This window comes from Pterocles gutturalis, unplaced genomic scaffold, assembly GCF_000699245.1.
Source record: "Pterocles gutturalis isolate BGI_N339 unplaced genomic scaffold, ASM69924v1 scaffold33768, whole genome shotgun sequence".
In the NCBI taxonomy this organism is placed as follows: domain Eukaryota; kingdom Metazoa; phylum Chordata; class Aves; order Pterocliformes; family Pteroclidae; genus Pterocles; species Pterocles gutturalis.
The window spans coordinates 34681-51517 of NW_010119173.1; the positions used below are offsets into that span (position 1 = coordinate 34681).

Here is a 16837-nt window from a genome sequence, read left to right on the forward strand (position 1 = left end):
CACCTGATGCCAGCCTGGCACCCTGGGCACACGGGCCTCCAGGACCAATGCTCTGACTCCAGTGGCTGGCACTTAGCCTTCCGTACACACATAGAATAGAAAGACTCTCACCCAGGAGAATATTTAGAAATTGAGTTTAATGCGAAGACAGGACACATCATGCTGATCAGGCACAGGGCATGGCCACTCATACCAACTGGCCTGTTGATATACAGCCAGTCCTTTTATCTCCTTCTCTCTCAATTTTCCCATAACTATTCCTCCCAAAACCACCTTGGTCCCCACTTCTCACTCCTCCTCTAAACAAGACATAAAACTCTTGTATGATTCCAAAATGCTCCTCCCCGCATCCTATTATAAGCCCCACATGCTGGCAGACAGCAACCCAGCCCCCCCATCTGCAGAGTGGTCCAGAGCACCCCTGACTCCTGGTGCTGGGTGTCCCCATCCTGGCCCATGGGGCTGAGGCTGGGAATAGCCTTCGCAGGAGCCGAGCTGGGGGCTCCATTTCCCGGACTGGGTTATTGGGGTCTCCCCTGCCCACCACTGTGCCTCTGGGCTCCTTTGCACGTGGGATGAGCCTTTTGTCCCACAACTTAAGATAAACTACTCCTGTTCCCTTTTTCCTTCCTCTCATCTCTCTTTGAAAACATCCTGTTTCTTTCTTTTTTCATTTTCTTCTTTTTTCCTTTTTTTTTTTTTTTTTGACAGGGACACAAATACTGGATTTACATTCTTTTATATTACAAGTGATTAATGTACTGATGATCTCCACACCCACTGCCTCGTTAGTTTGGAAGTGACATCTCAGTGGGCCCTTCTCCAAGGCTTCTCAAACTGTGCTCCAACCATATGCCTTCAGCAGAAGTTTAGTGCCCTCCCTGCTAAAAAAGTTTTGCAAGCTTTTAGAAGGAATATAATCAAGAGGAAGTATTACCTGTATTGAATTTCTCCTGCCATCTGTTGCTCACGTCAGAACACCCATTGAGATCGCACATGAAACACCAGTACAAAGGGCAAAGTCATATCCCGTAGTTTTAAATATACCTTTTAATCCTGTTCTTAGTTCTATGTATTTGAGAAATCAGACTAGATGACTACTTAATGCAATAATGTGCCCTTTACAATATTCTGTATTTGTCAAATCTTATTCAATATGCTTTCCAAATGCTGCTTTAAATCTCTCATATGCAAAAAGGAAACTGTTCAATAGAGTTTTCTCCCATAGTTCATGAGCGAAAGCCATCATTTCCATTCATACTCCTTCCTGAAGTGTACATCACCATGAAGTGCTTGTGACACTTAACTTTTAAAATAACCTATGTACTTTTATTCACCTTATTTCTACAATGAGAGACCTCACAGCAAGGATGTAATAACAATATGGAAACTAACCATCTAATCCAACTGGACACACTTTATTGAAGTCTTATTACTTCCATGTGTAAGAGGAAACTAAAGCCAACTGCAATCCACAATTTTTGGCATTCTCAGTATGCACCGTATCCAGGAAAAGAGAATTTCACTTTTTGGTTTTATTTTTACAGCACAGTGATATGAGACGTATGGACTTAACTTGATCATTTAGAGATCAAGTGTTTTAACTGAGTAAAAAAAAAAGGCAAGGTCTTTACTCTGCCTAAAGCAATACTGGTCTTTAAAAAGTTGTAATGCTTTGTAAATATTATTCTAATCTCTTTTGCAGTATGAACAGTCTTAAAATAACTGGTATCAAAATTTTAGTACGGATGATAAGATCTTCACAAATGGTTATAAAGAAAAAGGACAATCTGGTTACAACATGGATTGAAGTCAACCAATTTATATTGGCTAAATTCAATGCCAGAGAGTTATATCCTAATTTATTCTGAGGTAGCATGTGTGATAAATTAACTAATATTTCTCAAGATACAAATCCTGGTTTTGTAACAAATGTGAAAATAAAATAACTATGAGCTACCATCATGAAACAAATATTTGCTTTCAATATTGACAGAAATCAATAGCCCTTTATTAAAGCATTTTAAACTTTGCTTTCCAAAGAAGTGATATCCGTCAAGATACATCTCCAATATGAAAAACAACCCCAAGATGGATCCACCAGCTAAGTACCTTTCTTAGTGGAGGTCTGAAGAGATTAAAAATTCATTTTCTAGTTTCAGCAATATCTTGAGCATCCCATGTTCTTCCAATAATATTTACTGATAAGCTTTTTTTCCTTTTCAACTCACTTTTCTTCTCCAACACGTATGCTTTCCGCTGTTCTGCCAGTAAATTATGAGATTGCTGCATGGCTTAGAATAGTTTTCTCCTCAAGTATTACACATGACACTAAAAGACCAGCTCATTTTGTTGAGTTTTTTTCACATTTTTGTAAGAATTTAAGAAGCATCATCACTTTCACCACTCACAATTGGCAGTACCTTATGACTTTACTGGACCTATTTTGATCAAAGAGGCTATAGATATAAAAGAAGGGAGGTCAAATACTAATTACTTAGAAGGATAATAAATATTTGATTCTTAACAGAGATCAAATTTTGGTAGAAAAAAAGAATGCCCTTCATATAATTATATTAAAATGAAAACAATTACTCTTTAAAAGAAATTGTATCACACAGATCAAGAAACATAGCTTTCTGACTCCCCATGCATATTTAATTCAAAATTACATTCCCAGAACAATAAACTCTATCCTTTCCTACAAAAAGGTTAATTCCCAAGCTTTAACTACTGCCTTTATGATTTATATTTTGTGAATTTTAGAATCTCATTTCTCTCTAGCCCTACAATTTAGCTACTCTAAGAACAGAATATCCAAAAAAATGTAATCAGATGGTGATGGACACAATTTAGATGTTTCTATAAACCAGTATCACAGGTATAAAAGGTCAGAAAGCTCAAAAGGACTTCCAAAAAAGTTAAAGCCTAACGCTCCAGACAACTGATACTGATGTACATCTCAACCTTTCAGAGCTGTTCTGTGCATCCAAGCTCCACACGTGTGTGATCATCACCACAACTGCCCATGAACAGCTTTCACAGACTCCTTTCCTAACGAGGTCTCTGAACACTATGTCTAACACCGCGTTATACTGGACTGGACCTGGGTGCTTTTTCTGTGGCTGATTTCAACATTCCTGGAATGTATTTTTAAGAAGCTTTGGGGATAAAAATATGAGAAAGGTAAAAAATGTACATAAAAACCAGACTATACATGTAAGATTTTTCCTTTGCATCTGACAGTGCATCCTCCCTGCTTTGCAGTGAACGGTAAATTTTCTAGCTTAGCAGACGCTCCGCACAGTGCCTGGTAGGGACATTGTTTCTCAGCTCGTCAGATAAAGTAACGCAAAGATTCGCAAAACTGAAATTTTATGAAAATGTAAAAGGGAATAACTTTAAAAAATATTACAAACTCAACTTTTAATGTAGTAATAAATATTCTTTCCATAGGTAAACATATTCAGCCATGCAGAACCCTTAAATACAAATAAGCCGTGTACCTGAACTGTGGAACTGATTTCAGATGCAAATCCTCCGGTCAAGGGAGCCTCATGGCTGATCAGCAATCGCCCAGTCTTCACAACCGACTGAAAAGGAAAAACAAACATCAGAACTGAAATCAAATTACAGCTCTTGTGATTTCTTACTTATACTATTGCGGAATATATTAAATACGTGACATTATTAGCAGTTAGAATATAGGTACTTCTCCCCTGTTGCATTTTCACTGAAAGAAATCATCCTAAAAGTCTAAATTCAGTAATTAGTTGGATGTTTTTATATTTACTAGAAAAGTATTTACATGTTCCACTCCATTTTAAGTAAATATCAAGAATAAAAACTGATTCCACTGTATATGAATTTACCTTATCACTGCATACTGTGACACTTCAGAAAGGGAATAAGGATTTTAACAAGAAGTCAGTAAAAACTTGGGTTCTGAAAACTACCTAAAGACACACATGTAAAGAAATCCTTCACTGATACCTATCTCCGCACAGCCAGATCGTAGGTAAAGTCATGAATCATAGCTATTCAGAAAATAAAACTGTTAAATAAAAATTTTAGCAAGAAGACAATCATGTGGCTTAATGCTGCTTATTTAAGTCTCACACAGCAATTAGAAACATTTTCTAATTTTAACTCAATGTTTGTGCAGTTTTTATGTGATCTACTTTATAAACAATTACATCGCACATCATATACAGAAGATGATCTAAGCATCTTTTAATCAAAAACCAAACTCGTTTCATTGTGAAACACAACAATGAAAGCAAAATATTTTTAATCTGATGGGAGTATAAAGCTTCACCACACCCAAATATCTTGAAGTTTATTGCAACTACATGCTGAATTGCCTAGAATCTAACAATATCACATACTTTTGGTCAAAAATATGGCAGAAAAGTCTCACTTTTCGTAATACTCATTTAATAATTTCAGGGGGGTTGGAACTCGATGATCTTTAAGGTCCTTTCCAACCCAAACCACTCTGTGATTCTACGAGTCTGTGAAATCAGGATAATGTTTATGTTCATCTTTCAAAAACAGTTACAGTCTGATTTTTAAGATAACTACATAGTGTACTGCTCATGTACCATTACTCATCAAGTGGAAAAGCCCAAGACAGTGCTAGCTATCAGGTCAAACTTTCTTAATTCTGTGATCTCCAATGTAATGTCTACACCAGCACATTCTCCAGTCACGCAGCTCCGTTTTGGCTACATAATAGAATACTTAAAGGCAATGCCTTAATCATACAGTTTTCCTTCTGATTCAAGTCCTTTTCTAATTTTTTTGCTTTTCTAGCAATGACTCAATCAATGGCTCCAAGTAGCTCATCCACAGATGTACTGGCAAGTCACAAGCCCATAAACAAGATGATCCATATACTGTACTATGAAGTGGTTTGACAACATTCAGAGCTAAACAAGACAGGAAAAGGCATTTCAACACTTGGAAAATAACCCACAGTTACGTAGGCTGATTTTTTGAACTTCTTTTGCCAGCACTGGAAACTCCTATCTGAAGAACAGAGGCATTAACTGCACTGTCTATCTGTCCAATACAGCAAAATGACAGTTCAACAAATAAAACGTACACTCCAGTTTTAAGTTGATATGCTAAAACTGATAATATCGGCTTTAAGTTGCTGTGGTAAAACTGATGCAGTTAATACATTTTAAACGGTTTTTTTTTGAGAATCCGCTTACTTTTATTTTAAACAAAGACCCTTTTGCATGTATTTGTTCTGAGAGGTTCACACTTTGAAACATTACAAGCTATCATTGAAGTTACAGACTTGGTTTCTCAGAATTTAATCATATGAAACAGACACTGTTAGAGCATATATAACAAAAATCCACATGGGAACAGACCAGTAATCCAGCAGTCCAGTATCCTGTCTCCACAATAGAGATCATTTGATGTTTAGGGAAGAGTAAGAATATGACCTTTAATGTGTTCCTTCACTATACCTCAGCCTCCACCTAGTTTCACATCACAAGTTTCCCGACTCCAATATGCTTTCTTGCTCTAACTAACTGATACTTTATCTTGAAATAATTTATCTGTTCTCAAATTGACCCCATGTAAACAGTAAAGAAAAAGAAAGGGGAAAAAAAAAAATCTAATTTTGGAAACCTCTTTCTCCTTGTATGAGAGATCCTTGTTTTCACATATGATTCCCAAGGGTTTCAAGCATTCCTTGCCTGTAGGAGCTTGTTAAGAGGGAGCAAGCAGCTGTGATCACCAGCCATTGCACACAAGCATCTCAGCCCTGACGAAAAGCACGATATATCATTCCTGGTGGGACACCATGCCAGCATAGCTTTGGTGCCTTTAGTACCCACCCGAGCTTGTTCAGGGCCAGTGTGGATACCTGCACCACCCTGTACCTTAACAATTCTCCTAATGGTTAATCCTGAATTCAACTGAGCATAACCACCACACTGCATTGCAAATCGAGTCCTGGACTTTAAGGAAGCGAGTACTGTGATTTCTGAATATTACAGGCTCCCCATATCAACTTCTACTTTATATTTAACACTTGTTCCTAAGCTACAGTGAGTCTTTCAGAAAGACATGCAATCTTAATTAGAGTATTTCCAGTGCTTGCAAATGCATCCCAGCTATTGCTAAGTTGTTCCAGTGTTGAACAGCCTTCCCTGTTAAAAATTTGCACCTTATTTCCAAACTAATTTGGCTGACTTCAACTTCAAGCTGTTGGATTTTATTTTACTTCTGTTTGCTAGATGGAGAAGCTATCTATTATCACATTTCTGCTCCCCACATGAATATATTAAGATTGTGATCAAATGATCTCTTAACCACGCTTTTGCTAAACTAAGCAGACTGAGCTCTAAATCTTTCACCATACAGTACATGTCTAATTCCTTCATCATTCTTACAACCCTACCCTGAATCATCTCCAGCTTTCACTGTCCTTCTTGAAGTACACTCATCTGGAACAAGCATTCCAGCCTTTTTCAGAACAATGCCAAAAAACAGAGATTATAACCTCAGTACTGCAGTTCTTGGATGTATGAAGCCTTTTGGCCAAAGTATAACCACCCAAGTCCAGCTTCAACTGATGACTGCCCTTCCCTGTTCTTGGGAAAGAGGGTTTTGTCCTTTAAGGATAACTGCTTCTTGGAATAAAGATGGAAATATAGTGTGCATTTATTATTTCAAGATATAAAATTATATTTGGATATGCTGAAAAATATATTGTGTGCCTGAACCCAGCTCAGTTAACAAACCTATCTTCTCTTTACCAGTGTCTATTTTATCTATTTCTCCAGAAGTTTGTTACCTCTAAATTATCAGTAACCATTTTAAATGTTTTCCATATCTTTAACAGAAATAATAAAAAACAGGTTAAATATCAGACTCTGCAGGATGTCAGTGACCTTACTGTTTCCATTCACCAGCACTGCCTTTATGTGACATACAGTTCAAGCCAACACAGCACTAATGCCTTACTTCTCAACTGCATTGATTCGTTTTGTGAGCATCTAATTACAAATCATGATTGAGTTGCATGATTGATCACGCATTTCACGCAAATTCTGCAGCTCATGTAGAGTACTTTTAAAAATGCATCTTAAAAAAAATACGGTGTGGTGCTGATAAAAACGTTCCTTCTTTATATCCACAACCAGAAGGTGTTGTTTGCTGATCTTTAAAGCCCAGAGAGATTTCTCAGGGCACTAAGAGATTCTGTAGTTCTCTCCTATCTCCAATTAAACAAAAATGGAAACTTTTTTTTACCATCTTTGGAGACAGACCATAGAGGAAAATCACACGCAACCCCCAAGCCCTTCGAGAACGTGGCTCCTCTTGGTGTCGTGGTCACTCTGCGCTTTCCCAGCTGAGCTCAGCTGACACAAGCCTGCTTGCTCCCAAAAGGGAGAGGTCCTACCAGAACCGCCTGTTCCCAGCCCATCCCTGGCACCTCCTCAAACACTGAAGGGGCCACTGGGTAAGCCAGTCGAAGGAGATAATCCAACTTATCCTGCAGCAGTGTACAGTTAGCACAAAGCAGCAACCACCACCCCAGAGACAGATTCAGAGACCACAGGCAGGTCAGGATTTGCTCGCAGAAAGCTCCTGCAGCACTCCCTCCCTCCGGAGGGCAGCTGAGACCCAGGTCACGGCACGGCACTGTCACCTGTGCTTTAGCCACCCATTAAAGAAAAAACTCCAGGGCTTTCAGCTACTAAATGAACCCGAAAACAAACCCAGAAACCCATATTGGCTATACTTTTCCACTTCAATTTCTTTGACAGGACTGTTTTACATTGGAGTCACCCACAAGAACGTCAACTGACGTTGTGTCAGAGCAAAAGGCTAGCGGCATGATCACCCTGATAATGAAAGGTGGAAAAAAACCAACCTAACGCCTTCGCAAGACTAATGCTTTCGGATTGCACTCTGAAGGCTTTCTGAACTGCAGCCCAGTGTTTTTGCAGTGAAGCAGCTGAGTGAATTATTTTCAACCTCCCCGACCACACTCTTTATCCAAGAATTTCTAATCGCTCTTCTGTTCAACTCTCTACTCGTCATGTTGGCTGCCTTCTCCCCTCCTACAGGCACTGATGACAGAAACAACCCAAGTCTGGTACTTCCAAGCGCTTTGAAATCTAGGTGCTGACACTAACAATAACACTATGACCTTACCTCTTTTCTTGAAAAAAGAAAATCTTGTTCTTAGAATAAAACGATTTTTCATCTCTTACAGGAAAGGAATTATTTTGATGTTCACTTTCCAATTTAAAGTTTTGCATCCTTTTGGTTGTGTTCTTTACAGACTGTAAAAAAAAAACTCCGGCATAATTGAAAAAATACCTTTTGAAAATAATTTTAAAGAAGCTAAAGGACTGAAATTGTATTTGTATTACATCTCATTTCACACTAAGCAGGTATGCAAACAATTATAAAATTGTGTAAAAATGAACATTAATAGATACGTGCCTTTACTGAAAACCAATCAGAATATGGAAACTTAAAAAAAAGAAATAACTTGGTAAAGTTTAAATATATGCCTTGAAAAACATTTTTATTTTTCGTTTTTAGATCAGTTTTAATGAATTTGTGCTTAGAAATTGTAAAAACTGAGGGAGCCTACTTTCCCCAACCCGTTAGTTCTGCTTTCCTTTTCATGTTTCAATAACCCATAGCAGCATTCTTGGTACTGCACATCGTAAGGATAGCAATAGAAAGAAGATCCCAGATTTTTATTCAGCATTTCCCACAGAGGAATGGATAACACAGCCTGCCAGATGAATCACTGAGGATGACACTTGCTGAGCACATGCAGATCCCCAGGATGACACACGAGGTCCAATGTACTCCAGACACAACGAACTGTGATAGACTGACAATCTTAACAAATGCACCTACCACCTCCCCAGTTCCCGGAGATCCCAGAGCTATGTCAGAGTTGGGGAATCTGTGGAAAACCAAATAGATCCTCACGTACCCCTTTTTTATCAGGGTGCAGAGAGAAGGAATAGAAGGGAAGTGGAACAGGATGTGTCCTAAGAGCCTGGAGACGCAAAAGCCCCGTAACTGCCTAACGATCATTTGCAAATCGTAACTACAGTCGCACAGACGAACTACCTTCTTCTCCTAGGAGCAGCAAAACCTAGGAATAGTATGCACTCTTTAAAGCTCCAACACAACAGAAAAAATAATCCTTAACATTAAAGAAAAAATATTAAATAATCTGAATTAAAAAAAAAATAAAATAGCATTGTTCAGTGTGGTTTTCAACGGTTCTAAACTCCAAAAGAAGGAAAAAGAGAGAGCCTTCAAATCTACTATATCATGTCTACACTATACTCCCAAGTTAACTGAAGCTCATTTATCAAAATGAAACTCAATTAGTATCAAAATCAAGATGCAAAGACAAACAAATGACATGACAAACCATTATTTCATCAACACAGCTTGACAGACCAGAGTATGAACAAGATTTCTCAATTACTGGTAATGAGACAGCCAGCCTTGCACTCATTCTGTTAAGATTCATAAGGCTAGGGCAAGCGTAAAGATCTAAAACCATAATGCATTACAACCTCAAGTATCATATTGATAAAGAAAAAAGGCAGGAAAATTAGAAGTATGCAAAATGTAGTTGCTGCCGAATGAGCTCTTTATCTGAAACCAAACAATGCTGCATAAGAGGAATTATCCAAACATGTACTAAGGTGTAGCATGTTGTAGGCAACACTCATGCTACCCATTGAGATCTTTGAAAATTATTACTGTGCATTCAAACACTGACTTCTAATAAGGAATAAAGCTCTCAGGAAATAATTTAAGTTAATTTTACATGGCCACTTCAAACCTGTTCACCCTAACAGGCCAGTCTTGCTATGCTTCTGCCTGCCTGCTACTTTCACCGGCTCCATAGCATTAGTAAAGCATACTCAGATTAAAATCCTAATGATAGCTTGAAGAAAAGGGAAGGAACAATGTCAAACACAGGAAGCGGTTGGACTGCATCTTTGACAGCAGCAAAGACAAAAGCAGGAGGGGATACTAGCAGTAGGATGGGGGAAAAAAAGAAAAACAAACATACTTTTATTTATAGCCAGCTCTCCATCAAGACTCTGACCTTTGACTTTCCTTTAACACTATGGTTAAGAATAAGCTTAAAGTATCAACAAATTTTTTTTTATATAAATACTGTTCTCTGTAGAAAAAACCTAGATGAGACAGTAAAGGCAACATTATTAGCATGGTTCTGCATCCCAAGGAATTGGGATTTTAAAATACTTCAAATTAAATCACACTGATACACTAAACAAAGCAGAGATTCCTAATCAATTTCTAAGGTTTACCCTTTAACATAATTCTAGATACATATAGATAGATATATACAGTGCACCGCACGTATGTCCATAACTCATCTGGCCCGAAGACAGTAAAGTTTTTTCCCCTTTAAGCATTCTTCAGCCCACATATGCACACCACCTGCTGCTGGAGTTTGTAAGCCCTGATCCTGTTGTCAGAAAGGTTATGAATAAAATAATTTCCAAGGTTTTTAGCTACATCTGAGTTGATGGTCAAGAAATCAAACTGTACATTTTGTAGAGGAATTTTGTATTTCTACTAGATGAGTTGGAGTAAGGAAACAAGTTAATGGGCTTGCAGTAATTCTCAAAACCTGTTTTCAGACAACTCCCTGAGAACCCTGACTGTGTAAGAAAGAGAGAAAATTACCATAATAGCTAGAATTCTGGTCATTATGTTTTTTAATACTTTTATTCTTACAGTGAACAGGAAGTGCATTAAAAGTATTCTTGTTGATAAATTGTTAAGGAGCCAAGAAAGCCTTCAAAAAAAGTTATTTGACGACTTCTCTGCACTTTGGCAGTTTTAGGATGCACACCTATCTATCTGCATGCGGATGCGTATGTCTGTACATTCATTTTCTCTGTTAGCAACTGAAATGCAAATATTACTTGGATCTCAGAGATCAAGATCAAAATAAATAAAAATCTCTCTGAAGACTGAGATGAATAGCTCAAATTCAATGTGTAAAAACAACAAAAACATTTTGCTTAGGAGTCATCACTCACGTGTTGTTCTGAATGCGCATATAAATAATGTCAGAGTTGCCTAACCATAAATGATATCCAACAATGAATGCCCAGTTCTCTTATCAGCTTCACCTAATTTACCACTGTGCTCCTGTTTAAACCTACACAGACTCTTATGGCAGAATAAAAACAGTTCCCAGGAAGAAGTATGGTCCTTACACCTCAAACAGCACTGCATTAAGCAGCTGAGGCTTCACCGTCTCTCGTCTCCAGCGAGGTCCCTGCAATGGGTTAGGTTCTCATCCCAGCTTCCTCCTATCTGGAGGTACATTTTCCAAGCAACAGATCTGACTGTCTCCTTTTAATAAGGATTACAAATAAGATCATCAGCATTCATGTAACAGTTCACACGTCCTGTTTATTTGCATAAACATTTATACCCTTTAGACAGTGCTCATCCACCTAAGGGCAAGGGCTTCAACCATCCTGACAGCCTTTGCCATGCTCTTACTGGGGGCTGATGCCTCAAGTACTGAGTGGAGGGGAACAACTGCTGCCTTCCATCACCGAGGCCGTCCTCCTGCTGCCACAGCCCAGGATGCTGTTCGCCCTTATTGCTGCCAGGGCCACTGCAGGCTCACGGTCAGCTCGCTGCCCACCAGGTCCCCCCAGGGGCTTGGCCTGCAGAGCTGCTCCCCAGCCAGGCACTCCTGGTCTCTGCTCTCACAAGCTCTTCCTTCCCAGGTGAAAGGCCTGGCATTTGACCTTGCTGAATTTCACAAAGTTAAATATCATTGTAGTTTCCTTTTCAGGCAACTCTTCAGTCACATCTGGATGATGATGTAGCGTGTACCCTCAGCAGAGCTGCAGATGACACACCGGGAGTTGTGGGGTCATGCTGCCATTTGGAGGGACCTGGACAGGCTGGAGAAACGGGCTAACAGGAACCTCATGAAGTTCCAAAAGGAAGCCCTGCACCTGAGGAGGAACGACCCTACCCATCAGTATATGCTGGAGGCCGCACAGCTGGAAAGCAGCTTGGCAGGAAAGGGACATGGGTGCGCTGGCGGACGCCACGTTCACCGCGAGCCAGCAATGTGGCCCCTGCAGCACCCTAGGCTGCGTTAGGAGGAGTGTTGCCAGCTGATCTTTCCCTTCTACTCAGCATTTGTAAGGCCACACGTGGAGTGCTGTGTCCTGTTCGGGGCTCCTCTGTACAAGAGACATGGACATCCTGGAGAGAGTCCAATGAACGGCCACAAAAATGATTAATGGACTGGGATTAAGGGATGTCAATGTATATCCATAACCGAAGGGAGCGTGCAACCAAGACAGAGGCAGGATCTTTTCAGTGGAGCCCAGGGACAGGACTGCATAGTTTATGCTCTTATGCTGATGTTGCATAACACTGGCTAAACCTCACCACTTTGAAATCCACATCAGGATGGATCTTTTCCCCAGTTTAAAACGTATGCATGGCAGGAACATTTCATAAAGAACTAATGTGACCACAGCTGGGATGCACACATGAAACATCTTGCAGAGAAATGTTAGTGCAACCATAAAACTTCCTGCCTCGACACACCAGGATTTTATTATTCCAATATGTATCATTTTACACTATAAACGCCAAAAATAATTCTGCAAGATTAACGTGGCTTCTTCCGGCACAGCACCAAAAACATAATACTGTAGTGCAAAGATAATGGTGCAGAGATAATGAGAAATGACAAAAGGCACAGGAGTAATACAAGGTACCTGTAAAATTACAAAAATTACAATCCAAACCAAAAGGGTACCTAGAGGGTTAGGCAGAACATCCTAAGCAGCAATGAAGAGAGTGGATAATGAAACAGTTATGGCCTTTACATCTACATAACATTCTCAGGGTATGGCTGAGATGTTCAATGGAGAGATTGAAAAGCTTCCTGCAAAGCCAAGAGCCAAGGACAGATTCTCAATGTGTTAGGCACTGTAAAAACACAGAGTAGAAGAGAATTCCTCTGCAAAACAACTTTCAATTCAAATAGCTAAGACTGAAAGGAGAAAAGAGATATGACAAACAGCAGAGTGCATCTCAGCACAGTTTGGGCTGCTTGACTTATTTTTTAATAGAAGAGTGCTAAACTAAATTAAAAGGACTGGTATTCTATCAACCAATGACTAACTTTCTAATGCCTTTCAGTAAACTGACTCTTGTAAAACAATGCTGCTTCAAACGCTCTAACAATTTCATAACACCATTGTATATACCTTAACACAGTTAATTGCTAAGAAAACTTATTAATGATCTAGACGTAGAGTCAATGGAGAAAAGTTATGTTTTGTGCAGAAAGATACTCCTGCTCAACCTAAAAAGATTTAGGAACATACTAAACAACTTCAGTAAGAGACAGGCAAAGTAAAATTACTTCTGCAATTCCATAGCATGACTGCTTGATATCCTTAAGATAAATTGCTACATACTCACTGGAATCAGTTATTTAGGAAAGAAAATTGATTCAGAAGTCAAAATCAAATTTGAAAACATAACCCACCTGCCTCAATGTCACTTCATATACATTATACTGATTGTATTGCATTCTTGTCCTCCATCTCTTCACATCTCATTTGGTTCGGGATACTGGAAGCTCTCCTTAACAGTGACAATTAATATTTTTAACATACATCCAGTGCAAGGAGTTCCTGTTTACTTCTGAGGACCCCACACACTACCTGGATAACACTACTGAAATAAATAACATGAACATAAAAAAAGCTTCTTTTGACCAAATGTCTCTCAATCTCCCAGTCATTGCCTTCCAGAACTAACTATGAACAGAGTCCTTAAATAGTCTTTTTAACTCCAAAAGCAACTGAACTAATGGAAAATATTCATGAATCCACTGGACTGGTAACTCATAATTCCACAACACTTTGAACTATATGTGCCTACTTAACCACAATTAAATACATCTATTCAAACAATCTCTGAGTGTGCAGCCTAAAACATAAAACTAATAGTAAAGGTTTCAGAAAACAAGAACTTCAGTGGCAACCTCCAAACTTCACCAGTCTGACCAATTGTTAATAATGCATTGTGGACAAATTTGTCCCTCCCTTCCTCATTATACTATTTTTTAATTCCCTGTTTATAGAAGCAAAATCAGAAAGTCTCAGCAAACAGAGACAGACAATGCTGTACCAAAGAGATCGTTTTCCCTAAAGAGGTCCTTGTCATCCCAGAAATCTTAATGGACACATTATAAGACACCCTTCAAGTATGTGTAGCATCACCACATGCAGTTGACACTCCATGGAGAGAAGTCCTTTTCTGAGGCTTTTATTCCCTTATTTTAACTATACTGTTAGACATACAAGATAAACTCTTCAAAAATTAACTTGCTTCTTTGTTTTTTCTATACTTATGCTCAAAATTAATATTTATTTTAGGTCTCAGAAGTTACAAGTGGACTAATAAATTAATATTTAAACCTGAGATTAGTTATCCCTCCTTCTGCTTTTCAGAAATTACCTGCATATTGTTCATTAACATATCTGAGACAACGTTTACTCTAAACACTCAGAAATGTGACAGTCTTAAATTAATTGTCACACAAAGACTTTCTTCCTACATCACAAAGGCAGTTTGTATGTTCAACGGCAGGAGTGATGCTGGCAGAAAACCATGAAGTTGGCTTAAGAACCATACAAGGCACGAATGAGCCCTTCTTGTCTGAAGCTTTGATTTCCTACCATAATGCTATTGAATAACACTCATTCCAAGTCAGACATTAATTCTGCATCACTGTAATCATTGAAATGCCTGTAGAGATCTCAGTTATATCGTCTATATGTTTCTTTTCTTGAAGAAAATTAGACAAAAAGGTCTAAATCTCTAAAGCTACTGGAAGCCCAAAATTATGAACATATTTACATCAGACAACACAAAAAAAAGGAGAGATTAATACATATTTTATAAATTGTAAGGCCATGGCACAAAGAAACTAAGTAACTTGCCAAATATCCTAAATAGTACGCAGCAGAAAGGACTTGTAAATAAGGCACGTTAACTAATGCAATCACCATCTCCTCCTCTGTACTCCCGTATTTCTAATGATATTTCATTATAAAAGCACTGAGCCTTGCAATGATCTAATTTTAGATTGTCCAAAGTCTTTTATTTCTTCAAAGATGAGTATTTCTGTATTTCCCCTAAATATTTTATTCCTTTAGAAGTTTGCCAATGTATACAAGATTCACAGCATTTTAAGAACACGTATGGGGACAGCTCAAAACTTCATCGCAACAGAAATTTCCTCAGTACTTTGCTGAATCATCAGCTTGCGCAATCATGTCGGTTCTGACATTAATTTAGGTGATAATGAAAAAAATATGAAATTAATAAATAATACAGGAGGGAGAGGGAATATGGGTCTTGACTTCTACTTTACAGTGACCTTTATTTTGATCTTTTCCCAGTACTGGAAAAAAAAATGGTATTTTATTATAGTGCGTTACAGGTTGGAAAACTACTTAACGCTATGATGTTTTAAGTAAAAACAAGTTACAATCTTATTAAATATTTGACAACTACTGAAGACATGGGAAAAAAACATAGCTACATCTTTCTTTTGTAATAAGCAAATTACAAGACGATACTAGGTCACTTCTGAAATAAGAAAGGTTCCATGTATTAGCTTTTCAATTGCCCCAAGTAACTGCCCCAAGAAAATCTCCATGTTTTGCAACATTTCATTAGTGCAAGCAAATGTAATTAGATAAAACAAGCAAGACCTTTAAGGTTTAACTTCAAAACAGCTCCATCAATCATGATGATTCTTTTTAAACCTACATACACAGGAACATAGGCATCAACTACTTTATATGCATTTTAATTGTCCAGTAAAAAGGAAAATTTACATGTGATGAGGTAGATTACTTTTATATTTTCTTTCACAGGAAAATAAAACTATAAAACTGTATTAACACAAACTGCTGACAGTATTTTTAACATCTAAAAAAATCACATTTTCCTCTGGTCAATCCATTATTTAAAACACCATTAAGCTCTGAGCCAAAAAAAAAAATGACAGCAGAAAGATTTAATGTCAACAACACACTGTAGCTGGTAATTAGAAATTAATTGTTTCCACAGGTTTTTTTCAAGTGTAACATTTGTTGCCATCATCTTGCAAATAGTTCAACACTAACAAATGGAAATCTAAAAGTCACATTGCTGTGCTTAATAATCCAAATTTCTTTTTTTCTCCTCAACTCTAACTCCATTTCCCCTATAAGGAGAAGCAGAAAGAAAAGAATCACACCTTCTACGTTTATTTTAAAAATTGAAATTTCTAAGAGAAATCTTTCAAAAATTTTGAAAAAATTAATAATGCAATTTTGCTTTTAGTGCTAAAGTAATGACCCAGTTAACTGGCAAATGATAAACAGATGCCACTTTACTCTTTAAATTCAAAATGTTTGCAGTAAAGCCATTTAAACCCTTTTTCCTTTAGAAATATGTAATCTTCCAATAGAGCTCTATCGTGAACTTCAAAGCCAAGGTAATGTATCAGTAAATGCCCCACAAATGCCAGAGATGAGAACCTAGTACAGATTAGTATTTAGTGGGAATGTCTGACCATACGCTGAAAGAGTGGTTTTACAGTTTTGAAATTTGCAGACCAAGTATTAATAAAACTGGCCATTTGTTTTTTATTTTTTTAGCTGGATGGAGAAATCGTAATGCATACTTACAGCACAAGCATTATACTGTAACCAAGTGGTTATAAACTGCC

At 37.9% G+C, this 16837-nt stretch overlaps 1 protein-coding gene across 1 annotated transcript in view; it reads right to left on the bottom strand.

Annotated features, from left to right (window-relative positions):
- Window positions 1-3506: 3506 nt before the first annotated feature.
- Window positions 3507-16837, bottom strand: part of BCKDHB (branched chain keto acid dehydrogenase E1, beta polypeptide) — a gene marked incomplete at its 3' end in the record, with an annotated part of 44483 nt that continues 31152 nt past the window's right edge. Inside the window, exon 7 of the mRNA XM_010076492.1 lies at window positions 3507-3593. Coding sequence (XP_010074794.1) covers window positions 3507-3593 — 87 coding nt within the window. The remainder of the gene's footprint in view (window positions 3594-16837) is intronic.